The 23476-nt window shown below is 31.4% G+C and overlaps 1 protein-coding gene across 2 annotated transcripts in view; it reads left to right on the forward strand.

The window, feature by feature from the left end:
- The window catches only part of LOC123693075, a 56751-nt gene that overhangs the window by 6499 nt on the left and 26776 nt on the right, over nucleotides 1-23476 (forward strand). For both annotated transcript variants that reach the window (XR_006751646.1, XM_045638026.1), the window contains exons 2-4: nucleotides 1876-1962; nucleotides 20867-20886; nucleotides 21026-21062. Coding sequence is in view for 1 of the 2 variants with exons in the window: in XM_045638026.1 (XP_045493982.1) it covers nucleotides 1876-1962; nucleotides 20867-20886; nucleotides 21026-21062 (144 nt within the window). In the remaining variant the exon portion in view is untranslated. The remainder of the gene's footprint in view (nucleotides 1-1875; nucleotides 1963-20866; nucleotides 20887-21025; nucleotides 21063-23476) is intronic.

The raw sequence follows: 23476 nt of genomic DNA on the forward strand, positions 1-23476 counted from the left end.
TTGTCTTAAACTTAATAGTATTTGATCATAAAAATACTAATACTCTCGCTCTCTTACTTTTGGTTATAGACTGAACTCAGTACATATTTGGATTAAAGTACATAATATGTTATATTATATTATTATACTTATTTTAGTATATTTATCCGTTGATCTGATTGTTTTGTAACAACACATTTTGTAACTACAAAAATCTGGAATTGTGTTAAGTCTTATGTCAACGTTCGTTTCAACGTAATTCTTTTGGTAATACCTTTTTGTTACACTTTTGTACGTGCTGTCATAAAACCGGGATTATTTCTGATATATGAGCTTGACTTCTCGTAGTACCTTCACATCGAGGCGTTTTCGTTAAACTGCGAAGCCAGTCGGTTTAAGCTAACATGATTAGCTAAATTTATTATAATATACTCAACACTACATCCAATTTGTAGTAAATACAAGTTTCAGAGGGCATGATTTGGTCTAAAAATTTGTTTTACATTTAAAATGTTTAGTACATTGGGGTCGGTAATTTTGTAGAGAAAAGTATAGGCTATGTTCCTACCTTTTTCTTTTTTTTTATATAATGTTCAAAAATTAATTTTATGAAAGACGGAAAATAACGGAAAATCTGTCCTATTTCTTACGTTACGAAAGATTCATATCTTTTTTTAATACTTAATTGAGATATGACAAAAAGTAAAACGTAGGAACATGGCTAAAGTTACCATAGATTAATAGTAAAAAATATATTTCTCTAGTGGCACAATCCAGGGAGAAAACAGAGGACTACGTTTGTATGGAAAAACAGACTCTTTTGTTTGCTCTTAAGGAAACTATTTAATACAAGTAATATAGCATTGACTTTAATTTAATGTTTAGAATTTGCTACCTATACCTATAAATTTCACGTAAACGATAATACATTTTCTGTATTTACCTTGTCGACATTTTTTTTTGTTTTACTGAGAAAAGAGTTAAAGTATTTGTACGACTTCAATTCTCATTGTTCAAGCGTACAATTATAGTACGTAGGCGTAGGCATTCGTAAACAATAATTAAACGAATATAAATGAAACTTAAAAGAATAAAGCTGAAGTAATTTCATTTAACATACCGGTCGAATTTAAATAATTTGACACGCTCTGGGTTGACGCTCATTAAGACTAAAACACTTTTAATGGTTACTAAATTACGTATTATACATACCTAATATGTAACATTATTAAATTATATTACTACCTTTTATGCTCACAGCTAGTTATCGTATAATTGTTTAGTCCATTACTTCAATAGTGATGTTTATTATAGCATTTAATTTTTCAGTTCAAAATTTGCGTATTAACGAAATTTAATATTAAATCCTTTAATATCATGGGATAATGGTTTGAATAAAACGGTAAGTTCCTCTGTCTCGGAGGGATTTAGTCAAATACATCCCGGTACTCTGTTATTCGTAAAGCAAACAATTAGTATCTGCCATGTAATGCCTACATAGTTAAAAAACAGCTTATTTCAGTACTTTATGTAGGTTGGTTGCAAATTAACTTTTATATCGAGTAAGCCGCCTATTTAAGGTGAGGTGAATTTATGGGTGAATTATTATATTTCAATAGGTTTCATTTTCTTAATATTTTATACATGGGTGTATAATAGTAACTAATTTTTGTAGGCTTTTTAGTTTAAGTAGGTATCAACTATCAAGTTATAGAGTAAGGTACAATTAGGTATCAATTTTGACTATTAAAATCGCACCCAAATATCGTAACGAAATAAATAAAATTGGGACTGTGTTAATTCTATACAAAAGCCCGGTATCCAATGATTGGAAATTCAAATTAATTCTTCTGTTATATTCTGGTATTAAGAATTTAAAATTAAGTATTGTTTCAGGTAACATGATGTCGTGGTGTAAGCTGTTTTTGACCCTCAGCCTGGTAACTTCCTGCGTACTATCTGCGCCACTCGCTGACGGCTCAGGTAAGCTTATAATTATCTTACCCTTTCAGCCTGAGTTATCTCACTCAAAGGAACGTGATTATATAAATAACAATTACTGAGTAATTTCCTTGTCAGATATGAGTTATACATAGAATATGTATTAGTATATAATTTTTTTCAATATATGTGCAAATATTTAAGATGTTCCAATGTAACTAGAAGTATATGTATTTGCAAACTACACGGCTCGTTCTCGCTTGTGAGGAGTTGACCTACAATTACCTATGTAATAGTGAAAACCTTTTTAAAATCCGTTATATTGTTTAAGAGTTTTTGGTTAACGTGCAGGCAGAAAAGGGCGGGCGGGCGTGGATTTATTTATATACAATAGCCGCTTGCGGCTTCGCCCGGTCTGAACTAAATAAAATAAGCATATTTTAATCTGTAGAGCTTTTTTATGGTAAAATAATATTTAAAATAGTTATGCTATTATTCTTTCATAATAACTTGCAACAAGCCAATATCGTCTTTATTATATACACAGTAACCACGTTCTTATAATATCGTCGTGTAGAATGAAAGAAAAATAATAATGAATGAAGGCTAACAATATTTTAATCTTCTAAAGAAAATTTTAATTACGTTTAAGAAAACTCTTTTCTATTCTGCTGTAAAAATTAATCTTTTTCCCAGAAGCTTTCTTCAATTGTAATCATTAAGCTCTACGATTAAACTTATAATTCACATCTTATAAATGTGGGAAAGTATTCAAAGTCGTATTACGTAACCAGACTGTTTTGCATATTCCGAAATTAAGAAAATGCTATAGAATCTCTAATTACACACTGGCAATCCAACGCCCACACGTTCACAAAGCTACAGTACGTGGATATAATATTCCACCAGGGATTATAATATTATAACGTGGATATCCACGTGCTGTAGTTTTGTGTTGTCAGGGAATAAAGAGTTTTGAGCGAAAAATACTCTTACTATAATATAACATAAACTATACATTCAATAAAATCAACACGATCTGGATTTTAATACGACGTAAGTCCTAAAAATATACAGAAAAAAGAAAAAAAATAAATATACAGAACTCTATGTCGTGTTTTAACTCGTTTTAGTATGCAATTGAAATTGAAATGAAATAAACTATTAATTCAATATTTTTACATGCATGTCTTGGCGTCATGTCATTGAAACCGATCCATCATTACACCATATTATGATAAGATATTAATTCCATGAACATATTAACTGCAACTGAACTGCAAGCTCGTTCATCACATTTAATGGATTAAAAGCCAATCCATTTTGAAGGTTGGCGTGTTGTTGTTACATTTTAATGGAAACTACTTAACTATTATTATATTTTTAATACTGTAAAGTGTAAACATACCTAAATATTAATTAATTTAAATTTAAATCAAAACAAAATAATAAAATGTAACCTCAAGTGCTTTCCTTGGTACTTTTATTATTTGGATTTGGAGCCACCTTAATTTTAGATAAATTACAAGAAATAAGAGCAGAGCTTAAAAACCGTAGTTAGTTCGAGGTTGGGTGTGTAATTAAATTTACTTTTAATTAAGCCCAAAGTTAGTCAAAAATCTTAGATTCAAAAATTTAGACAGATTAGTGGTGAAAGAATAAATTATCTTCATTTAAATAGTTACGAAATATTATGTTAATTTATTGTTTAAGTATTCTGAAAACTAATTGCTAAGGAGAACTAATTGCGAGCAACTTATGGGTATACCGGAATAAATAAATATTTAGCACACAAAATGGAGTTAATGAAACCTGTTGCTTTACTTACTCTCCGCAAAGTAAATATTTATTTAAGTTAAATATATAAATCGGTAGGTGGATTAATAATTTAAATTAATTAATATTGAGAGCGATATAATATTAACTCAAACACACTTAAATTCATTATTATGACCATAGATTGTGACAATAAAATTAATGATAATTGCGTGTCCTTTTCGTTGTTAAAAAATGTCAACCGTACACAGAAAGATGAGCCGGATCAAAGTACATAATTTAAAGTCGACGTAATGGTTTAATTCCCCTAATCTCAAATTTACAGGCAAATATTCATGATCTCCCTGCGTGGGTGGATCTCGTGCCGCAATTTTATTTTACGGTCGGCGGGCTTCAGCTCATTTCTGTATAAAAGTTGTGGTCTTGCCCTTGAAAAGGCTTTGTTTAGCCGTGTAAAAGGGTTGGTATGTACGCTACATGGGCTAAAACCTACGCCACGTGTTTGAGACATTATCATAAAAGAAAATCGAGATATTGTTTAGCTTACTATTGTGTGGAGGGTGACATTGACGGTGTTTAAATATTTTTTATTCGTATAGTATAATCTGCAGATACTACTTGCCAATAAAGGATAAAAGCTTTGAACGTTGCCAGTTGGCCAAGAATATAAAATATCTAAAAGGGTACGACGCAATACCTATATTGATTTTAGAGGCACTCCGTATAAGACACTTGGGTAGTTATAAAGACAACAACAAATGGCGAAGAATATATACAGTGAGATTCGATGATGTTGTGTGAAATAAGTATCATATATAAATCTGTACGTGTGCTATGATATGAAACGTTAACACATAAGTGACGAAACAGATTTCATTTCCAAACATTCGACACCACTACTCAAAACTAAATATAGCTGAAACGAAGTGATATAGGTACGTACTTAAACGAATCATGTTCCGGGAAATACAATATTTATACACACTCAGACACGACAGGCAATATTTTCGAATAGCAATGTGGATTTAGCCATAACTCACTTTACCGATAGATATTCTTCTTGCAATATTTGAGGCGTTTTAACAGATTAAATATCTATTGGTATATAGCTTCATTCGTGCTTATCAATAAATTCAGTAGCAGTGAAACTTCTTATTTATAAAAGCACTGCAATTTTTATACAACCCAATGAATATAATCATAAAGGCCTCGTAGTTAATGTAAATTGTTTTACAGCTTCCGACGTAAACTATTCCTCACTAAATTTGTTTATGGTCTCCACCCACGACTCCGAAGAAACTTGAAAGACAGAGAGGGATATTTTACATAATTCGGAGACCAAAGTAAATACACAATTAGCGTTAAACTAGCATGCGACACGTTTGGATTTATTTATGTTCTGAACTTTGTGAAACTCATCAGAAGTTTTACTTTTGACACGATAACTTTGTTTGGATCCTATTTGTATTGGCATACAAACATCCATATTAGCAACATTAAATAACACAGTGTTATAGAACAATTTCTTGATTAAATAATTAATGATACAAGAAATATAACTTTGTTTTGGTGCTCGATATACCAAGCTTATAAAGTTTCTTTCAGTTAAATCTTCAGTGAAGCATAAATACTTTCAATATGTATTGCTAACGTATAATACAAAAATATATACACTTATAGCCTAATTTACGTGTTTTAATTTTGTGGAATAATTTGTTTCCAAAAATAAAACACATCTATATGCTCTATATTAGGTATTTCGTACTCGCCTGAACACACAAATCCATTCTGTCCCGTACTTTATCCGAGATCAAAGGTTTACCGGCTGGCTGCTTTGTCACATTTCAATGAACATTCATGTTACATTACAGATTGCGGAGGCTTTATAACGTGATGGGCTTTCAAAGGCATCTTTATCTTATGCTATTAATCGAGCCATTTTTGTAAAAGTCTCGTAATAAATAGCCTATAGACCTTGAGAAGTGCGATCGTATTTTTTTCTCGATGTTAGCGATAGTGAACTTATGTAGTGTTACGAACGTTAAACAAGGAAGAGTGAAAGATTAAATTTTCAGAAGCTTTCAGTTTTGTAAGTTTTTAAGTGTTGCTTTAAAAAAAGCTGGATATAATAATTAATTAATTAATGTGTAAATTGTGTTAAAGTACCAATTAAGTACATGGTTAAATATCAATCTCGCTTTGATTAATTAACGTTAATTAACATGAGAATAATCTGAACAAATACGTCAATTTATATGAGCAAACGACTGCGGAAATAGAAAATGCTATAAAAATAACACTTTTGATATTTTTCATTCATGTATGAGTATGGTATCATTAATTGAATAATGAATTACATTACAAATGTCCATTGTCCATACATACGCAATCTACACTTTAGTTTCCACATTTTAAAGGGTACACAAGACCCTCATACTTTTTTTTATTTAATAATAATGTAATAATTCAATATTATATTGTACTTATAAAATTATAACTTCAACAACTTATTTACGAGAACATATTTTATGTTATCATACAGATAGTTGACTAGATAATGGAACACATGTCAAATAAATACAATGCACAAACACTTGAAAACACTTACATAATACTATATCAGTAATCAGAGTGGAAAAGGCTCTATCATTATCAGCCTATTTGGTTTCACTGGGAAGGAGATTCTATTCACAACGTTCAAGCTCTAATTTAGGTCAAATTCCAAAATTGATTAAATGCGGGTTGATGGATGTCACACGTCGTGAAACTCTTGGTTCTACGTGTGGTTCTACGCTTGGATCTACGACATGTTGGCAATGTTGGTCCAATCGCAATCGCTTTTCAATGGCTACGCGTCGAATTGAGAGTCCAATGTGCAAGTTAATTGGCAATTTTACTATGTCATTGATAAAGAAAATCTGCGCTGAAAATCTAATACTAGACTAGACGTAGCATGCAAGCAAAAGCGAGTAGTATCTCCTCACACCACTGAAGCATTAGAGTATATATTCTATGATTGAAGTCAAATAGGAATATTAATTAAAAGCCATAACTGGGTCGAATTCAAAAGAATCTTTGGCAAAAGCGGACACGCAAACTGCTCCATTTGTCTCAGGAATTCATTGTTAAGTACGTTTTGATAAGAAAAAATATACAAAAGTAATCAGCCCACAATCAAAGTGAAATTGGCGGTTGTACAAAAAAAGCAATTTATGGAAAAAGTTTCTTATAGAAGGCAATGAAAAATAGCGTATTATCACTCGGCCGCAAAATTACTTTTCCTCGGGAGTCGTATATTGAATCCGTCGGTGAGATTGGGGTTCAAAATAGCACTTTTGCTATATAATTCGACTGATCTTTCAGTTATTTTTAAAATTGCGAGGCTAAATGATTTATCTCTTATGCCAAGAGGATTTTAATTAAATTCAACTTTTAGATTTGAGCTATATATTATTTAACTTTAGATTAAGAAATAATTTATTGCTATATACAGCAGTTCATTACTACTAATTCTGACAAATTTTGAAATGTAGGTACACCTACCTATCTTACATTATGTAAACAGTAGGTTGTAAGTACTGTTGAATGTAAAGACATGGTGTTGTTTATACCTAGAGCCTGAGTGGTTTTAAACCTGTAAATAATCATCGCTCTATTTAATTACAATAGCATTATTTGATATTTTTCAACTTATTCTTAATTGGAAGTGGTGGGTCCAAAGTAAATAAAAGAAAGGAAAATAATGTGTATTACGTTACTCGTTTTATGCCAAAATAAATGGAATTTCTTTTCTGGATAAAGTCTTGTTTTTATATGATTTCGAACATTGATATAATGTCTATCAATGTTCTGAATAAAATCACTTTAATATTGTATGATCTTGTTTCATATTATTCACATGATGTATAACAATCAATTCACATTTATTGGTACCATATTATACTTTTTAGCAGGAAAAATATTTTAATCGAAGTTACGTCGTACAAGCTTTTTTAACTCATTTAGTGTTGAAGATAAATATTACCTCAGGTAGTTGATAAAACAATAAAGTTGTTTTCGCAGATTTGTTAGTACACGATTATTGTGACATTTAAAAGAAAACACTTTATCGATATCGATAAGTTATTTTATTTGTTATATTATTCTCGGTTATTCTTATTGTTTACTTGTTTGCAATCAGCTGGTATATCTCATGACAAATAAATACCCACTGGATTAGATACAATCGAACAGTTTCTAAACAATGCTTATAATTACGTATTATTGTTTGCGAGTCTGGATTTGAAGACGCTGTTGACAACAGATATTGTTAATGAGCATCTTGAGTAAATTGAATGCGAATAATATTGTTTATTAGAGGCACAATTATATTTAGTTGATGTATACTTTGTTTATAATAAGGAGTTACGTTTTGCTCGTGTTCAAACGATTAATGTGATCATTCTTATTTAATTTAGTGTAATTCGATTGATGGAAGATTAAATTAAATGTAAAAGAAATAAAAAAGTTAATTTTGTTCGTAAGGTGTATGAAATATAGTTGGTGAAGAAATGTTATATTTTAAAAATTTCATTGAATTAACCCACTGCATATTTTAACGAGATTTATGATATCACATATTACAGTTGCTATAAGGCGTAGAAACCTTGCGAAGACCTCGAAGACCGTTGTATCAGCTTCGCGACATTCACCTACTTGATAAATTAACATTTAACTTGAGCTTTACTCTAAATAACGTGTTCTTAAAATCTTCCAACTTGAAGTCAAAAACATTAAATCAATAAAACATAAATAAAATGATGAGATGTACCTATGCTAGCAAAATATAAGTCTATTGACCAATAAAATATTTTACTTAACATTAGTTCTCCGAAACGATCGCATCTCGTCTATTTTCGTTGAATGCTCTTCAGGAATTCCCATATCTATAAAATCCATATTTGAACGGTAACCGTTACATATAACGATAGAGCAATTTTGCCATATTAATTTAATTATATTAGTAATATAATATAATATACAAATTCCCATATTATGCAAAAACATACCATTTCATGAACACAATTTTCTTAAAAGCATTTTATAATTTGCTCATCGTGAATTAATGTGAAGTTCAGATTAACATTTACATGAATAAAATTAAATAGTATTTTCTCAATAAAGAACAGTAATTCTACTGAAGTAACGACCTATTTGCATACGCTCTTGAAAGTAAGTGATTGAAGCCAACCTGAAGAGTGCAGAGGTAGGCATCTATAGCAATACGTTTGTGGTAGTATCTAGACGTATATGTAATAAAATCGTTGGAGAGTCAAAACTACATTAAATTTCTTTGTATGTATGTATGTCCGGGCTAAACTCGAAAAGTACTGCATGGAATTACTTCAAATTTTGTATGGATAATACTAATAGATCGGGTCGACATATAGGCTATAATATAATATTAAGCTAAGACTAATAGGTGCAGAGTAATGCGGGTAAAACCGCGGAGCACAGCTAGCTATACTAAACGAATAGTTGTTTCTTTGGTATTGAAGACATGATTGTAATTTTGTGGACTTGGGTTCAAAGTCCAAGTCCAAGCTTTTATACCTTTTTCATGCGTGGGATCTTACGAGGAATTTGATACCGTGCGAATTCGTGCGTCGTTCAATAAATCTAAAATTCTATATAAAATGCTTAGAAAAGTTGCTATTTTTATAGTATTATAAATTAACTTGTTGATCCAATGATATGTCTGAAAAATCTAAATTTCAATGATCAAAAAAAATGTATGTAATTATAATATTATGTAGGTAGTACTGCATTAGGTCTGACAATGAAAAGTTCAACAATACATAAAAGATAACGAATCTTATTCATTCGCTGAATAAGAACGTGAATGAATAGCGATTCTATTAAAATATTTTTCTTTCACGTTGCGAAACAAAGAGCGGCTCTGTATCTATTTATAAATATTTTATTTGCACGGCCGATCGTTGACTTCGGGCGTTGTTTAGCAAAAGAATTCACTGTTAAGATAACTTTAAGTCTCTTCACACTAGGGGTGTTTTGGAAACAAATTAATTAAAAAGCGCACTTTTACAGCTTAATTAATAAATCAATTTGCGAACAATACATTGAATGATATATTCTTAATTAAGTAATGAGAGCGTAATTGAACGGAAACATGATAATGAATCAGTTTAAGCCAGTTTTCAATCTGATAGATGCGTGACTATGCACTTTAATGAAGCATTAATGTACCCTGTATATTAATTAAGTTGCATTGGATTTTTAATGCCAATACAAATTTTCTAGGTGTATACTGTATAATGCTTGTTTTAGCTAAATATATTTTTCTTTCTTGTTTAAAAATGTATAGGAGTTGGAATGCTATAATACTAAAATATTAAAAAATTTATTCTGTTCCTTAATGCATAATATGATAAAATACGTTGGATGAATAATAATTATGAGTATTGCTGAAACTATTTAATATTATACAATTTATGATTAGGCCGAGTGATACAAAAAGCTGAAATCAATATTTCATATTGAAGCGGACTCTTCCAGGAATTTCGATCAGATCAAGAGAATAACAACCCGATCTTTTTTTGTATATACTATTCGAATAAGAATTAACATTGCTACACGTGAATACGCGATTTTTCTGTTTTGCATATGATGTAAATAAAATACATACATGTTAGCGCGATTAATTTAACGATAAAATTATAGTTTAAAAGTAAATCAATTGATGAACTTAATAAAACGGATAAAAGTATTAATAATCATTTAATTATCAAATAATAATATTGCATGTCATATTCAAAATAACGATCAAAACAACACAAATAACACCTGCGCTGACTCACACAGTCACGCCACTCGAATAGTTGTTTTGATCGTCCTATAAATAACGGTCGTCTGCAGTTGCGAGTCATTCTTGTCTTGACTTTGGTCGAGTAAAGATGTCAAATAAATATTATATCAGTATTTAATTACGTAATACAGCCACGCTCTAACATACATGTAACTGCATACTAAATGAATAAATAAAACTCTACCTCAAAAATATAGGAGTTATACCAGAATTTTTAAACTTCGTAGAATATCACGTTAGACGTTTCAAAAGCCTTATCCATTAATTAGTTTGTTCAACCGAACATCCAAAACTTATTTCATAATAACTTGGAGAGTTATGGCTTATTGAAGCGTTATTTATCTTACAAAGATGCCAGATTGTTTCAATAACAGTATGTAGAAAGTAAATAAAACAACGGTATTTAGATTTTAGATATATTCTATATGGCAAATAGCGTGTTGCAATAAAAATGCAAACAAACGATTAAATCTAGGTTGTGGATTGATCGCAAAGCATACTAGAGTACGTGTTTTTGATTAAAAATATAACTAGTAAATACATGCGGAATATCCAAAATTAAAGGTCACTTTGGAAGACCGTAATATTTTGTGCTATTAAATGAGGCAAATGTAAATATGGAATCAAAGTCGATCCGGATATCACTTGTGACATAATGACATTTGTTACATAAAAGAGAGACGCAATTTCCCTTAAATGGAGGTCTACGAAACGTTTTATTTGATGTCGTAGCACCATCTACGATATGAGCTACGCAATGTAGCGCTGTACTGATTTTTATGATTATTTTAATAAATAGATAATGATTTATTATAGAGGTATAATACCTAAACGTTTAACATTAATGATATCATTTTTTTTTGCGTAGCAGTTAGTAGTATATAAACTGTTTATTTAGTAATTGAGGCAATTATTATGTCTAATATTTTTGTCGAATGGAAAAAGAAATGCAATAAAACTCATCTAATTGAACTCATCAATGTAATTCTTTAGTATTATCTTTTATTCTATATTCAAATAAGGGATGTCTTGCTTCATCTTTAAAAAAGGTATAAATAATTTACTAGTCTATTCAAATACAAAACTCTTTATCTAGAAAAATACAGAAAGTATAAGACGGACTTTATAAATATAAATTATTCGCCGTCTACGAAGCCGATTGATTTTGTCAGCGTGGGCGGTTGTTTCGCACTCTCTACTAAATTGATTCTGCCCTTCACCCCGTTTTATTGCGTAGGAGAGTAAGTTTGTTAAAGTCTATATCCACACGGATGATAAGGAAATATAAGTAGATTTATTAACGACCTGGATTAGTTTTTTCGTGAAATTAACGCCATAGCCAACATACCCTGCTCAACGTCATAACAAACCCTGCTACTATTTTTATTAAAGAGTAAGTATCAAGACAGGTACTCGGTTAGCATAGTTTGGACTTAAATAATACATTCTCATTAAGTATGTAATTTATTTTTATCTGCACAGAAAAAGATTCTACAAATTGCAATTTCATCCCACATGTTTTGAAACGTACTGCTTGTCTTCAATTTTTGTTATTTTTTTAGAACTCAAGCTAAGCAATAACTCATAGATAGAGTGTTGTTTGTTGATAATATATTATAATCTATACAAATAAAAATTAATTGCCAAATGTGTTGCTAAGCATAAAACCCGAGAAAGGCTCATCCGATTCAACTGGTTGCTATAACGTTTTTTATTAAGGCACAAGTTTCTAATGGAGACAGAAAACTTTCTTTCACTCTATTCGGGAAAGGCTTATAAAGTAGCTACCACGGGAGAGACCGGGTTGCCAAAGCTAGTATCAAATACAAATACACATAGAAAGTATCAACAATATATTGTCATGAAGAATTCTCACTCAAAACATTATCCAGATAGCGACAAATACAAAAAAGATAATAATAATTCACTTAAAAATGATCAAGTTTTATTTAAACAATGATAAACGAGTAATGTGTAGTTATATAATACGTATACGAGTAGGTATATTACATTTATTCTAAACAAAAGGGAAGGTTTCTTCAGAGATTTATTGAATCCGGTTCAGGATAATATCGACTTTGCTACTTTCGTGAGGCCTATTTCTGTTTCTAATACAATATAAGGTATCTTAATATACCATTTCAAATGGTCTTAGTAACGCATTTTGGCAAATTATATTAAATACATCTCAGGAACCATAGTTATTAGATTTGCTCGCGTGGTACTCGGACTAAAAGATTATCTCCCAATTTTACTCATATATTTTTTATCAATAGTTTGCTCTATTGTGGATAGAGAAAATAAAATACAGAGAAACAAACGCAGCTTTGAATTTATATTCAGTATTATACACGAAAATAAAAGTATTATAATTAAAACAGGAAAGAACATAAATTACTTTGGATAAAATCAAATAGTGACCTGAAATATGAATTCAGCGTTAAAATATAAATCAAAGAGAGAATAAATAATGTGCCAGTGCTCTGGAAATTACATTTGAAATATCAAAGTTCCAAGTATATTTTTACAATTAAAGTATATTTTGGATTGTTATAGTTAACTATTTGAAATAGTTAATATTATTGTTTATAGTTAACTATTTAAATAAATATTATTGTTTATAATTAACTATTTTAAATAATTAATTGCTCTATTATGAAAAAAGCAAACATATCTTTTTATTTGGTTTCGTTACTCGAAATCTACGTGGGTTTTCAACCGTTTGACGTGATTATTTTTGTGTTTGATTATATTGAAAGGACTTTCATGTCTTTTTGTTCTTTTTCATAATGTGAAGGGTACCTCAGGAATCTTGGTGAGCTTTTTGTTGAAAGGATTTATTATTATTTGTAGTAACACATATAAAAAGAACCTTTATTTCTCATACGTTTAAAGCATTCGTTCGTTCAGACCTGGTGGCGAGTTACATTATAACAAAAGTATAGGTCACTTGAATGAGTCTTTGAAATGCTCTGTTAACTCCAAGGACGGAAGTTATTAAACAGTGCAAGAAGCAATCTTTTTACCCTTTCATCATAATGCTCTCAGTTCTATTGAGTGTGTTAAGTACTTTCTAGAAATATTACACAATGTTTTAGTTTGAAAATCGAGTAGATTTTCACACTAAATTAAATTCCTATGTACGTACATAGGAATACACAGGGTATGGGGTAGATACTCAAACATGTTTGTTTTTGAGCCTTGCCATACCGAGATTTTTGTCTTAGGAAGGGAACGCGAAAAAATTAAAAATGAATACAGTACTAGGTTAAAAATTATAAGAACTGAGATAAAATGCTCGGATTTTATTAATTAAAAAATTAAAATTATTAAGTCATTGAATGTGTATCTATTCCACATGGCTGACTTTTTATTCGTGTGTCACAGATTTTTTCCTTAATTTACGACTCAACTTCTGTTTTATACATTCATTTTATATTCGCTCGGTAGCAACATTGGCATTAAATTCGATAAGTGCGCGGAGAGAATCGAATTATTCAGTTTCAAATTGTTCCGAGAACACTCACTGCTATATTAAAATGTGTGGAGAAGAAATTTCTAGTTTCATGAACGCAGTTAATGCACTTTTTCAAGCAAATCTAATTGTATCTAAAGTTGTGGTTTTTGAAGTGAAACTTCTTTATCGGGGTTAGAAAAAAATTTAGTGTAACATTTTTTCGTTACGCGTGACATTTTTCTGTTACGCGCCATCTTTTTCTTAACCCTTCCATACGTGATTCGACGTATTTCTGTAAAGTTGCATATAGTAAATTATTTTTTGAAAAATAAGGTCATAAAGAAGTTACACTTCTTACGTGTGTACACTAGTACACGCACACTTTTTTTTGTTCAATTTCATTTTAGAAAAGTTTTATTTAAACGGTAGAGATAGAGGGAAACATATTTGAATTTAAATCCTGCATTCCACCGTATTATATCTAGAAGCTAAAGTTATGTCTAAAGCCGCAATATTCCTTTGGTAAGGCTGTAAAAGGATGCTTTGGCATTGTCTCCTACTCGTGTTAGCTCTGTGTTAGACGAACTGTGTTAACTAGATGCCTTTAATATATTATGTAGAACACAGCATACGCAAAATGAAAACATTTTCCATCAATTTATTTCAAAATATTTTTACAAGATATTAAATTCGAAAGTGATTGACTTTGTTCCATGTACTCACAGTGTGACCAATAACAGTTAATTATTTTAATCAAATAGCGAATTTAAAATAGAATGTATTTACTTCCTTCATTTTGCATGATTTATATTTTCTTCTGTTATATTGTATGACAATAGAAGAATATCACGAGCTTAACTTGAATAATACCTGTTAACAAAGTATAGAATATTAATAACCTAAATGGATATTTTATTTAAACATCTATGAATAATTATTTGAATGGAAAGAAAAATTAATACTTTAGATTCATGGATTTTTAAATTCCTATAGCAATTTTCGGGCTTAAGTTTTGATTAGAATTTCGAAGTACCGATAAATCGATTAATTATGCCGTGGAAATTATATTTACATAGTAAAGTACATTGTTTAAGGACTGATCACATTGTAATTACTTCAAAATGTTTTTGGGCAAAACGGAGGCACGTTTAAACATTCAAAATATAGGATCCTCTACAATTATGTAGACTAATTAACGGTCTAGTCTCTTGGAATTCAGGTCTCGTACAAAGGCGCGTAAATGTGGTTTAATTACAGATTATTCATCAACGAGCCTGGAGACAGAATAAGAGCTAGCTAAATATTATAATGACGAGTGTCTCTACACTTTTATGTTACCTAATATTAGTATAATATTATTTCGTGATTGAGATACGATTTTGTGATCAAGTTTTTATACAGTATTTCCACGGTATTTTGCTACCATTTCGAAGGAATGTTTTGACGTATCGCTATCGAGTTATCGACTTATCCTCGCTTGTCAATCCCAATATACCCGCTCGCTATTTCCCAAACGCGTCTGTCGGCTTAGCGAAAGGCAATTTACAAGCACGTGTGCAACGGGATTTCACTCGGTGGAAACGTGCTGCCATAATCCCAGCGCTAAAACAGAATTATTTTTATACCTTTTTCGTCAGATTTATTAACTCTCGTTTTAAGAGCACGTGTTTTGGTTCAATGATTACCCGTAATGTGGCTTCACTTGGATGTTTCAGCCCTTTGAAATATTTAATTAGCTTCTAAAGAACTTTCAATGTCTTGAGAGTGTGTCTCAATGAGTTTCAACGTTATTTTGAAATTTATTTTTGATAATTACCAATTTTATTTAACATCGTTATGCGTAAACAAAACTCGTTTTAATCTTCGAGGATTCCAACTAAGACGAGCTAATAGTTTTTCTGACTGATTGCAGATGAAATTAAAGGACTTCGTGACTAAGAACTCGAGAAGAAAGTACCTAACATTTTATGCGCTTTTATGTTTTTACCCTGTTACACCTGCTATAAATTAATTGTTGTTGTTTAATTCCCAAACAAATACTTACTCTTAAGACGAACTTAAGGCGTTGGTAGCAAGGACAGGTTGGTAATACATTATAACACTAAGAACTGTTCGTCCTCTCCTTAACCATTATCCTTGTCGCTGCAGTGGCTTTGTTAAAGATATATAGCGAAAGATGTGCCAACATAAGGAAATTGTGTTGTTACTTCACGCGTTCATTCAAGCTTATACAGCCATGACTTTGCACTAAAATACGTTATGTTCTCAAATTCAGAACAATGACCAGTAAGCCACGAATAACATTTTGAAAACAATATGGTTCTTTGAGTTTAATTCGGTGTTAGTGAAGTAGAATATATTATAGGATACTAGGATCGATATCAGATTGTAATGTAACTTAAATATGTTTAAACTACGTATATTATTGCTATTCGTAGACACGGGTACCCATTGTGTATTAACATTTAGATATTTTCTGAACCAAATGCTCGTTCATCTATAATGCAATATTGCAACTAGAACTAGGTAAATGCAATTTCATACATCTCTGACTAAATTGCCGTTCCATTTCAGACACATATGAAATGCGTGTTAATAGGGGATATATACTAGATAGTAGCAATAAGGAATTGTAGTAGATTTAAATGGTATTTACATAAAGATATACATATATAAGAAGTGAAGGCCCAGATCCAAGTAGTGGGAACATAATACCTATATGAGCTGATGATGATGATAATATAAGAAGTAGATACTGGTATGTACCTAAACTGATATATTACGTTGTACCTAAAAGTAGAGGAAAATGATGCATTTTTCCTCTAGGCATAAATTTCTTCTCATACTCGAACGTTAAGTGCACTATAGGAGGACGATATTGTCTGGGTCATTTAAGAACGGTTCACTTTAATGGGTGTTACTACAACGTGCTATAAAATGTGTTCACTCTTTCTTTTCTTCGTAATTTTATGACTAGGGCTATTGAATATAGTAATTTAGGCTACGATAAAACTTAATCAGTTGTTATAATAAAATTATGACGTAGGTATTGTAGCATATTGCAGCAATTATAAGAATATCGACAAAATTTCTAGCAAAGATGATTTCGAATGAATTAAACATTTAACTATTAATGTTTTAAAAGATAATCACAATGAATAGTATCATTTATAATATATAATCATATATAAAGATATTTATAAGGTGTGGCAATTTTAAATATTTCTATCTTGTCTCCGAGTTTAATACATTTGAATAAATGCAAACCATTTTGAAGATAACATCTTTATCAAATTTCATTCCAGGTATCTGTGTAACGTTAACGATATGCGTATTATGTCTAAAAAATATTCGAAATACGTATTACATTTACATATGTTTAGATAACAACAAGCCATTATATTTATAAATATTTATAAATATACTTGTTAATTAAGTTTAGTATATCCGTAGTATATGTTTATCCGCTATTACGTAAGTCGATTAACACATCAAGTTAATTAACTTTGTAATATAATACCCTCTTCAGTCTTTTGATTATGGTTTCTCAAAATCAATCACAAGTTAAATACTCGGTTTAAATTAGGTAGATGTTGCTAACTTCAAATTACATAACTATTGTATTTTTTATTATACTAGCTGTACTGCGCAACCATGGGCATATAGAGTACTAGCTGTTGCCCGCAGCTTCGCTTGCGTGGAAAAGATAAATTTGCATGGTATAAGTTTTCATTCTATCCTTTCTATCCTTTCTTAGGGGACGCCTACGTTATGACATCTACCTGCATGCCAAATTTCAGCCCGATACGTCCAGTGGTTTGGGCTGTGCGTTGATAGATCACTATATCAGTCACCTTTAAGTTTTATATATATATAGATATAGACTTCTATATATAGGTTATGTGTTATTCTGATATATAACTGATATAACTATAAAGTTTCATCCCAATCCGTCTAGTAGATTTTTCGTGAAAGCGTAACAAATATCTATCTTCACATACTGCCACTTTTATAATATTCGAACAACTTATTATATAAAAAATAATTACCTTACACAACATTTTCTCTTAAATCTTTTACCATACGAGAATAATATCATTATAACATTTGGTACGGTACCAATTAATTACCATTAAATGGTACCATCGACCAACATACTTATACTTCAGTAAATTTACAAAAATACTTTAATGTAGTCTCATCTCCGCTATTCATTTGTACTTCCATAAGCAAACATTACGGTTAAATGTAATTCATTCTGATTAAACACCCATTTATCTAGAGATTCCAGGCGACTAGAGTTATAAATACTGAATATTCATCTTCACGTAAATCATAAAACAAAAGTACAAATTCAATTCCATTGTTCTGACAATTAATGATTTGGTAATTTCTTTTTATCACCTAATATATTATAACCACAATTATAATCTAAAGGCTTTTATGGATGCTTTTTTATATAAATTTTACTGCAAATAATTAATTTTTGTTTTTAATGTATGTATTGAATAGTTTTCAACTAGTTTAGATCTGTTATGACTGTTTTTAAAATAAAGTATTGTTTTTATTTACGAACTGTGAACAAGAGTTTCAACTCTGATTTTATTTTTAATGATTAAACTGTGCCTGCTCTTGGGTTGTTCGTCTATTCAGTGAGGATTTTGCATGAAATCTACTTTCATTGTATTTCTTTGTAAAAGTGAACAATACAATATTTAGTTTGGATACCCCAGGTGGATTTGAAATAAACATTTAGCACGGAATTAAATACTAATGTGCTTTTATGCCACAAGGTGATTTGAGATTTTAAAGTTAAACTGTAAGTGTAAAGTACTAGTCAAAAAATTAACTCATAAGAAATAATCTTCAAGTAGAGCTTATAAATCAGTCAATCGGATAAAATGTTTGTCATCACTGACTATAACCCCACTTCTACTCTAAGCATAAAAATAATAGCTTTTATTTCGTATAAATGTGTTATGTTTTGTAAAGCTCAATAAAATATGAGGTGGCATTGACCTTGCATGAGCCTCAGAATACAAAATAAACGAGCTTAACATGTTTTGGATTTATGAGCATCACGGCTTGTACTGTGCTTCTGTGAATATTTGATATGTTGACACGAGTATGCAGTGAAATATTTATCAGGTTTGCAACACCTTATTTTAAAGTACAGAAATTGATGAGATTTTTTTCCATACAAAGAGTGTGATACATACCTACATATTACCTATAAGTTTATATTTGCATGGACTGGAATGTCTCATTTAACGTATTTTAATATCGTGAAAAAAAAAGGCACAAAACACTGAATATAAGTTAAAGAAAGTTTAAGGCTTAATCAATTAAATTAAGGAAAACTTTCACAAACTATAACCGTTTTTCGAATTTAGTTAATTGGTTAGAGTTATACGTAAAACCATTACGTTAAATATAAAATGCTTCTATTAGCATAAGTAATTAAGGCAGCTATACATAAAATTATTAATTTACTATCGTTCTTCATTAACAACTACCGCCCGACCCAATTTCGCCTTCACTGAAGATTGTCATGTATTTAATTGATTGATTGATTCGTTAATTTTACATTAGATTCACGAAATTCGTACAAGCTAATTCAACTATTCTTGTGTATAACCATTGAAATATAAATCTTATCAATGTGAAAGTTCGTGTAAGGTTCGTGTAAGGAGCAAAAACTTCTGAAAGTCATAAGAGATTAGTTGCGTAAGCTGTTGAAAACAACGAGGGTATTACCACTAATACTGCCCAATAGATTTTATGACTGCGATTCTGCAATCACATTTAATTTATTTCTTTATAATATGTACATACCTAGAGAAAAATATTATATTTATTCAATAAAATAATAATCAAATAATTACTGCTATATTTTTGGTATCTTAACGAAGTTTTTTTCTTAAGATAGAGTAAATATAAATAATACAATAGAAAATATTAAGTTACGAGTAAGTATTAGCTGAGCATTTATTATCCTTACTATAGGAACACCTTAATTAATGAAATTCGCACGCAAAAAGTTAATATAAAGTTTCGTTTATATTTAGTACATGACGCTATAATTTCTGTTTACGTAATTAAAGCAAAAACCTAAATATTCTCGGCTCAAATGATACGCTGTGACATGGCTGTGACCAACAATATTCCTTGAGAGGTTAACAACCTCGTTTTTAAATGATTGATGAATGTTCGAAGCGTGGGTGTAGATTTGTATCGCGAAGCAAAATGGTGAATCTATATTCTATATTAAAGGGAAATGGGGGATGAAAAGAGCCGTCTTTTATGTTATTTTTGATACTATGTTTATACTTATGCTCCTATGTTTTAATATGAAAGTTAGTGCAGTTTTATTATAGCATGGGCATTATAAAGTTTAAGATTTCATTGTCATACTATCTTTTGTTATACTCTGGACTTATAGCATGACTGATGTCAATATTATATGAAAGGTAAAAATAGAACGCTGTGTTGTTAATGGTTATTTTGGGAATTCAGTTGCGTATTTTATGTCGTTTTATGTACATATCTAAATATAATATAGTAATTACTGTAAATTATTATTAGGTTTCTCTAATAATATTTCCTATCCTTAAAAATGTCCAATCGTATTAGCTCGGTCCTCGGACTTATGAAAGCTTTAGTTATGGATATCACGTCCCTTTTAAACATGTTTTGAATAAAAGTGCTTAGGGACCCAAACTACTAGAACATCTCTATAATTTATTACATGTAATTAGTCATGAACAGTCAAGGATGATTATTCCGTTTTTATCTAACGACCAGAATATAGGATATAATTTTCATTAACAACTTCTTCTTTGTTGCAGATATGAAAGAAGACAAGCCCGTAAGTAACGAATGATTATTGATATTATACTTTTTAATAAATGACGCGACGTTATCATCGCTTGAGGTACTTCTGATTAATTTAAATATAAGTATTTATGCTTTTTACTTATAAATTAAATCAAATTATTGTATTTAAGGATGTTCCTGTGGAGCAATTGGAAAAGCTTAAAATAGGTAAGCCTTACATATTTAATTTAAAAATATTAATAAGTATAAATCAAATGGGATTCAAACGGATATAAGGTTATTATAGCCTAAAGAAATGTCACGTAATATATGGTTACGAAAGTACACATTAATTATATATTTCAAACAAAATTAATAAACTTTTACTCTTTACTTTTCGTGTTCTAAGTTTGAGCAATGAATTCATTAAAGTCCGCCGAAAAAAGATTGACAAAAAGTTTCATTCGCAATTATTTATTATTAATTTTTGTTTGTCTGGGTAAAATCCTTTTGCGGATTAAAAGTCAAGCGGTTTCTTGTTTCTTTATTTTAATATTTGTCGTTTAATTTAATTAAATATTGAATCATTATGAGGACTGCAAGTATACTTAATTGCTAACGGGTCTTAAGGCGTCCCACACGAAGCTCAACCCATTACTTTTATGATGCTCCTATGTTTTAATATGAAAGTTAGTGCAGTTTTATTATAGCACGGGCATTATAAAGTTTAAGATTTCATTGTCATACCTACTATCTTTTATCAATGGTCGCGCCAATATAAAAAATATAAGTAAATATATTCTCGATATAAAAGTGGACTGTATTTAGATCAACGTGGTGTTAGCAAAGAGGGGAAAGACGGGAACACACGGCACATACCTCGTCGGAGGGAGTAGCGTCCAGAACACACGCCGCCGCCACGCGGTCAGGGTCCTCCAGCTCGCGGCGGGCAAGAACGGGTCCAGTCCAACACTCCACACAAACACACACGCGGCGGTGAGCGCGACCAAGGGCCGGGGCACGGGATGCCCCGGGGGTGTTACAAAAGCACAATGCCTGATGATCTAGAGAGCCTCGTGGAAGCTCTCCGGCGGTGAGTCCCGATCCTCGCGAAAGATCGGAGAGAACTACTGGCTGTCGTTCGTGACATATGTAGGTCACGTGACGAGCGCTAAATAGCGCGCGGTGATTGGTTGTGCTCGTATGTAGGGAAGGATGAAGGAATCCACCACAAATAATAAACATTTAATTTCTACATTTACTATTTTAATTATATTGGCGTTACCATATCCACCCGCCCTAAATGGGTCACCATTTAAAACCAATCATAAGATACAGCGAAAAACTATGACTCTAGGATCGCATAATGCGCGCGGGTTAATAAAGTCCTAAGAGCCACGGCGGTAATATAAGTAACAAATTCTATGGCTCCAGGAGCGCATAATGCGAGCGGGATAATAAAAAATCCTAAAAGTCACGGCGGAAAATAACTAACAAATTCTATGACTCTAGGATCGCGTAATGCGAGCGGGGTATAAAAAATTCCTAAAGTCACGGCGGTATTTATAACTAAGAAATTATATCGAAAACGGTGCAAAACTTAAAATTAAACTTAACTAACTGCGGTAATATATTAATGCGATATAACTATTGTCTTGGAAGCGGACATAAACGAACGACCGGGCGAAGGTAAGTTCCCTTGGCGGTTCTAACTGTACAAACGCGCGCGACGTCGTCCTTTGAAGGATGTACTTTCTCTACGACGGCTAAAGCCCAGGTTAGGGGCGATGCATTATCATTTATTACAACCACGACCGTTCCAGGAGTAATAGGTGTGGAAGGCGTATTCCATTTCTGCCTAACCTGCAAACCGTGTAAGTATTCCATTCTCCAACGTTTCCAAAACGACTGAACTAACTTGTCCAGTAGCAAATGCCTATCAAGCAAACTGACGTGATCAGATTTGACTTGCGGCGCGGGTAATGATAATAAAAGCGCGGTGATTAAAATAACACGAAACAAATGCGTTATAATATTCATATATTTAATATGATAATAATCAATGATCATGATAATTATGTGATCATTGTGCGGTAATATCGCTGGATGCTTATGTGCATATTCCAGGGCGGTATCGCTTAGACGTCCGATGAGGATAAGTCTGTTGCGAATAAAAGGCTTCAAGCGGTTGAAGGCTTGCGAATAAAATTTATAATAGAGTATATTAGAATACTCCTCTGCAAAATATTTATTTTGCAGGGCGGGAATAATTTTATTTACAGCGAAATTAGGTTCCTCTACGGTCATCATAACACCGCGGCGGGATAATAATATAAGGAACCTATAAATATAAAATACACGACGCGACGAGACGCGAAGGGCGGTATCGTATAAAGCGCAATGCTTTATAGGCGGGCACACAGTGTGCGCTAATAATTTTCGTTCGGGAATGTCTGCAATAGACTCACCATTGAGACTCTTAAGAGGCCATTCAGATAGGTCCGAACGAGCCCACTGGGGTCCATGGAACCACAGAGGGTGCGAGAGGAGATTTAGTGGCGTAATGCCACGCGAAAGAACGTCAGCGGGATTTTCAATACCAGAAACATGGTAGAAATTATCTGATGGGATGTTATACACGA

Source organism: Colias croceus, chromosome 7 (genome assembly GCF_905220415.1).
Source record: "Colias croceus chromosome 7, ilColCroc2.1".
Classification (NCBI taxonomy): Eukaryota; Metazoa; Arthropoda; class Insecta; order Lepidoptera; family Pieridae; genus Colias; species Colias croceus.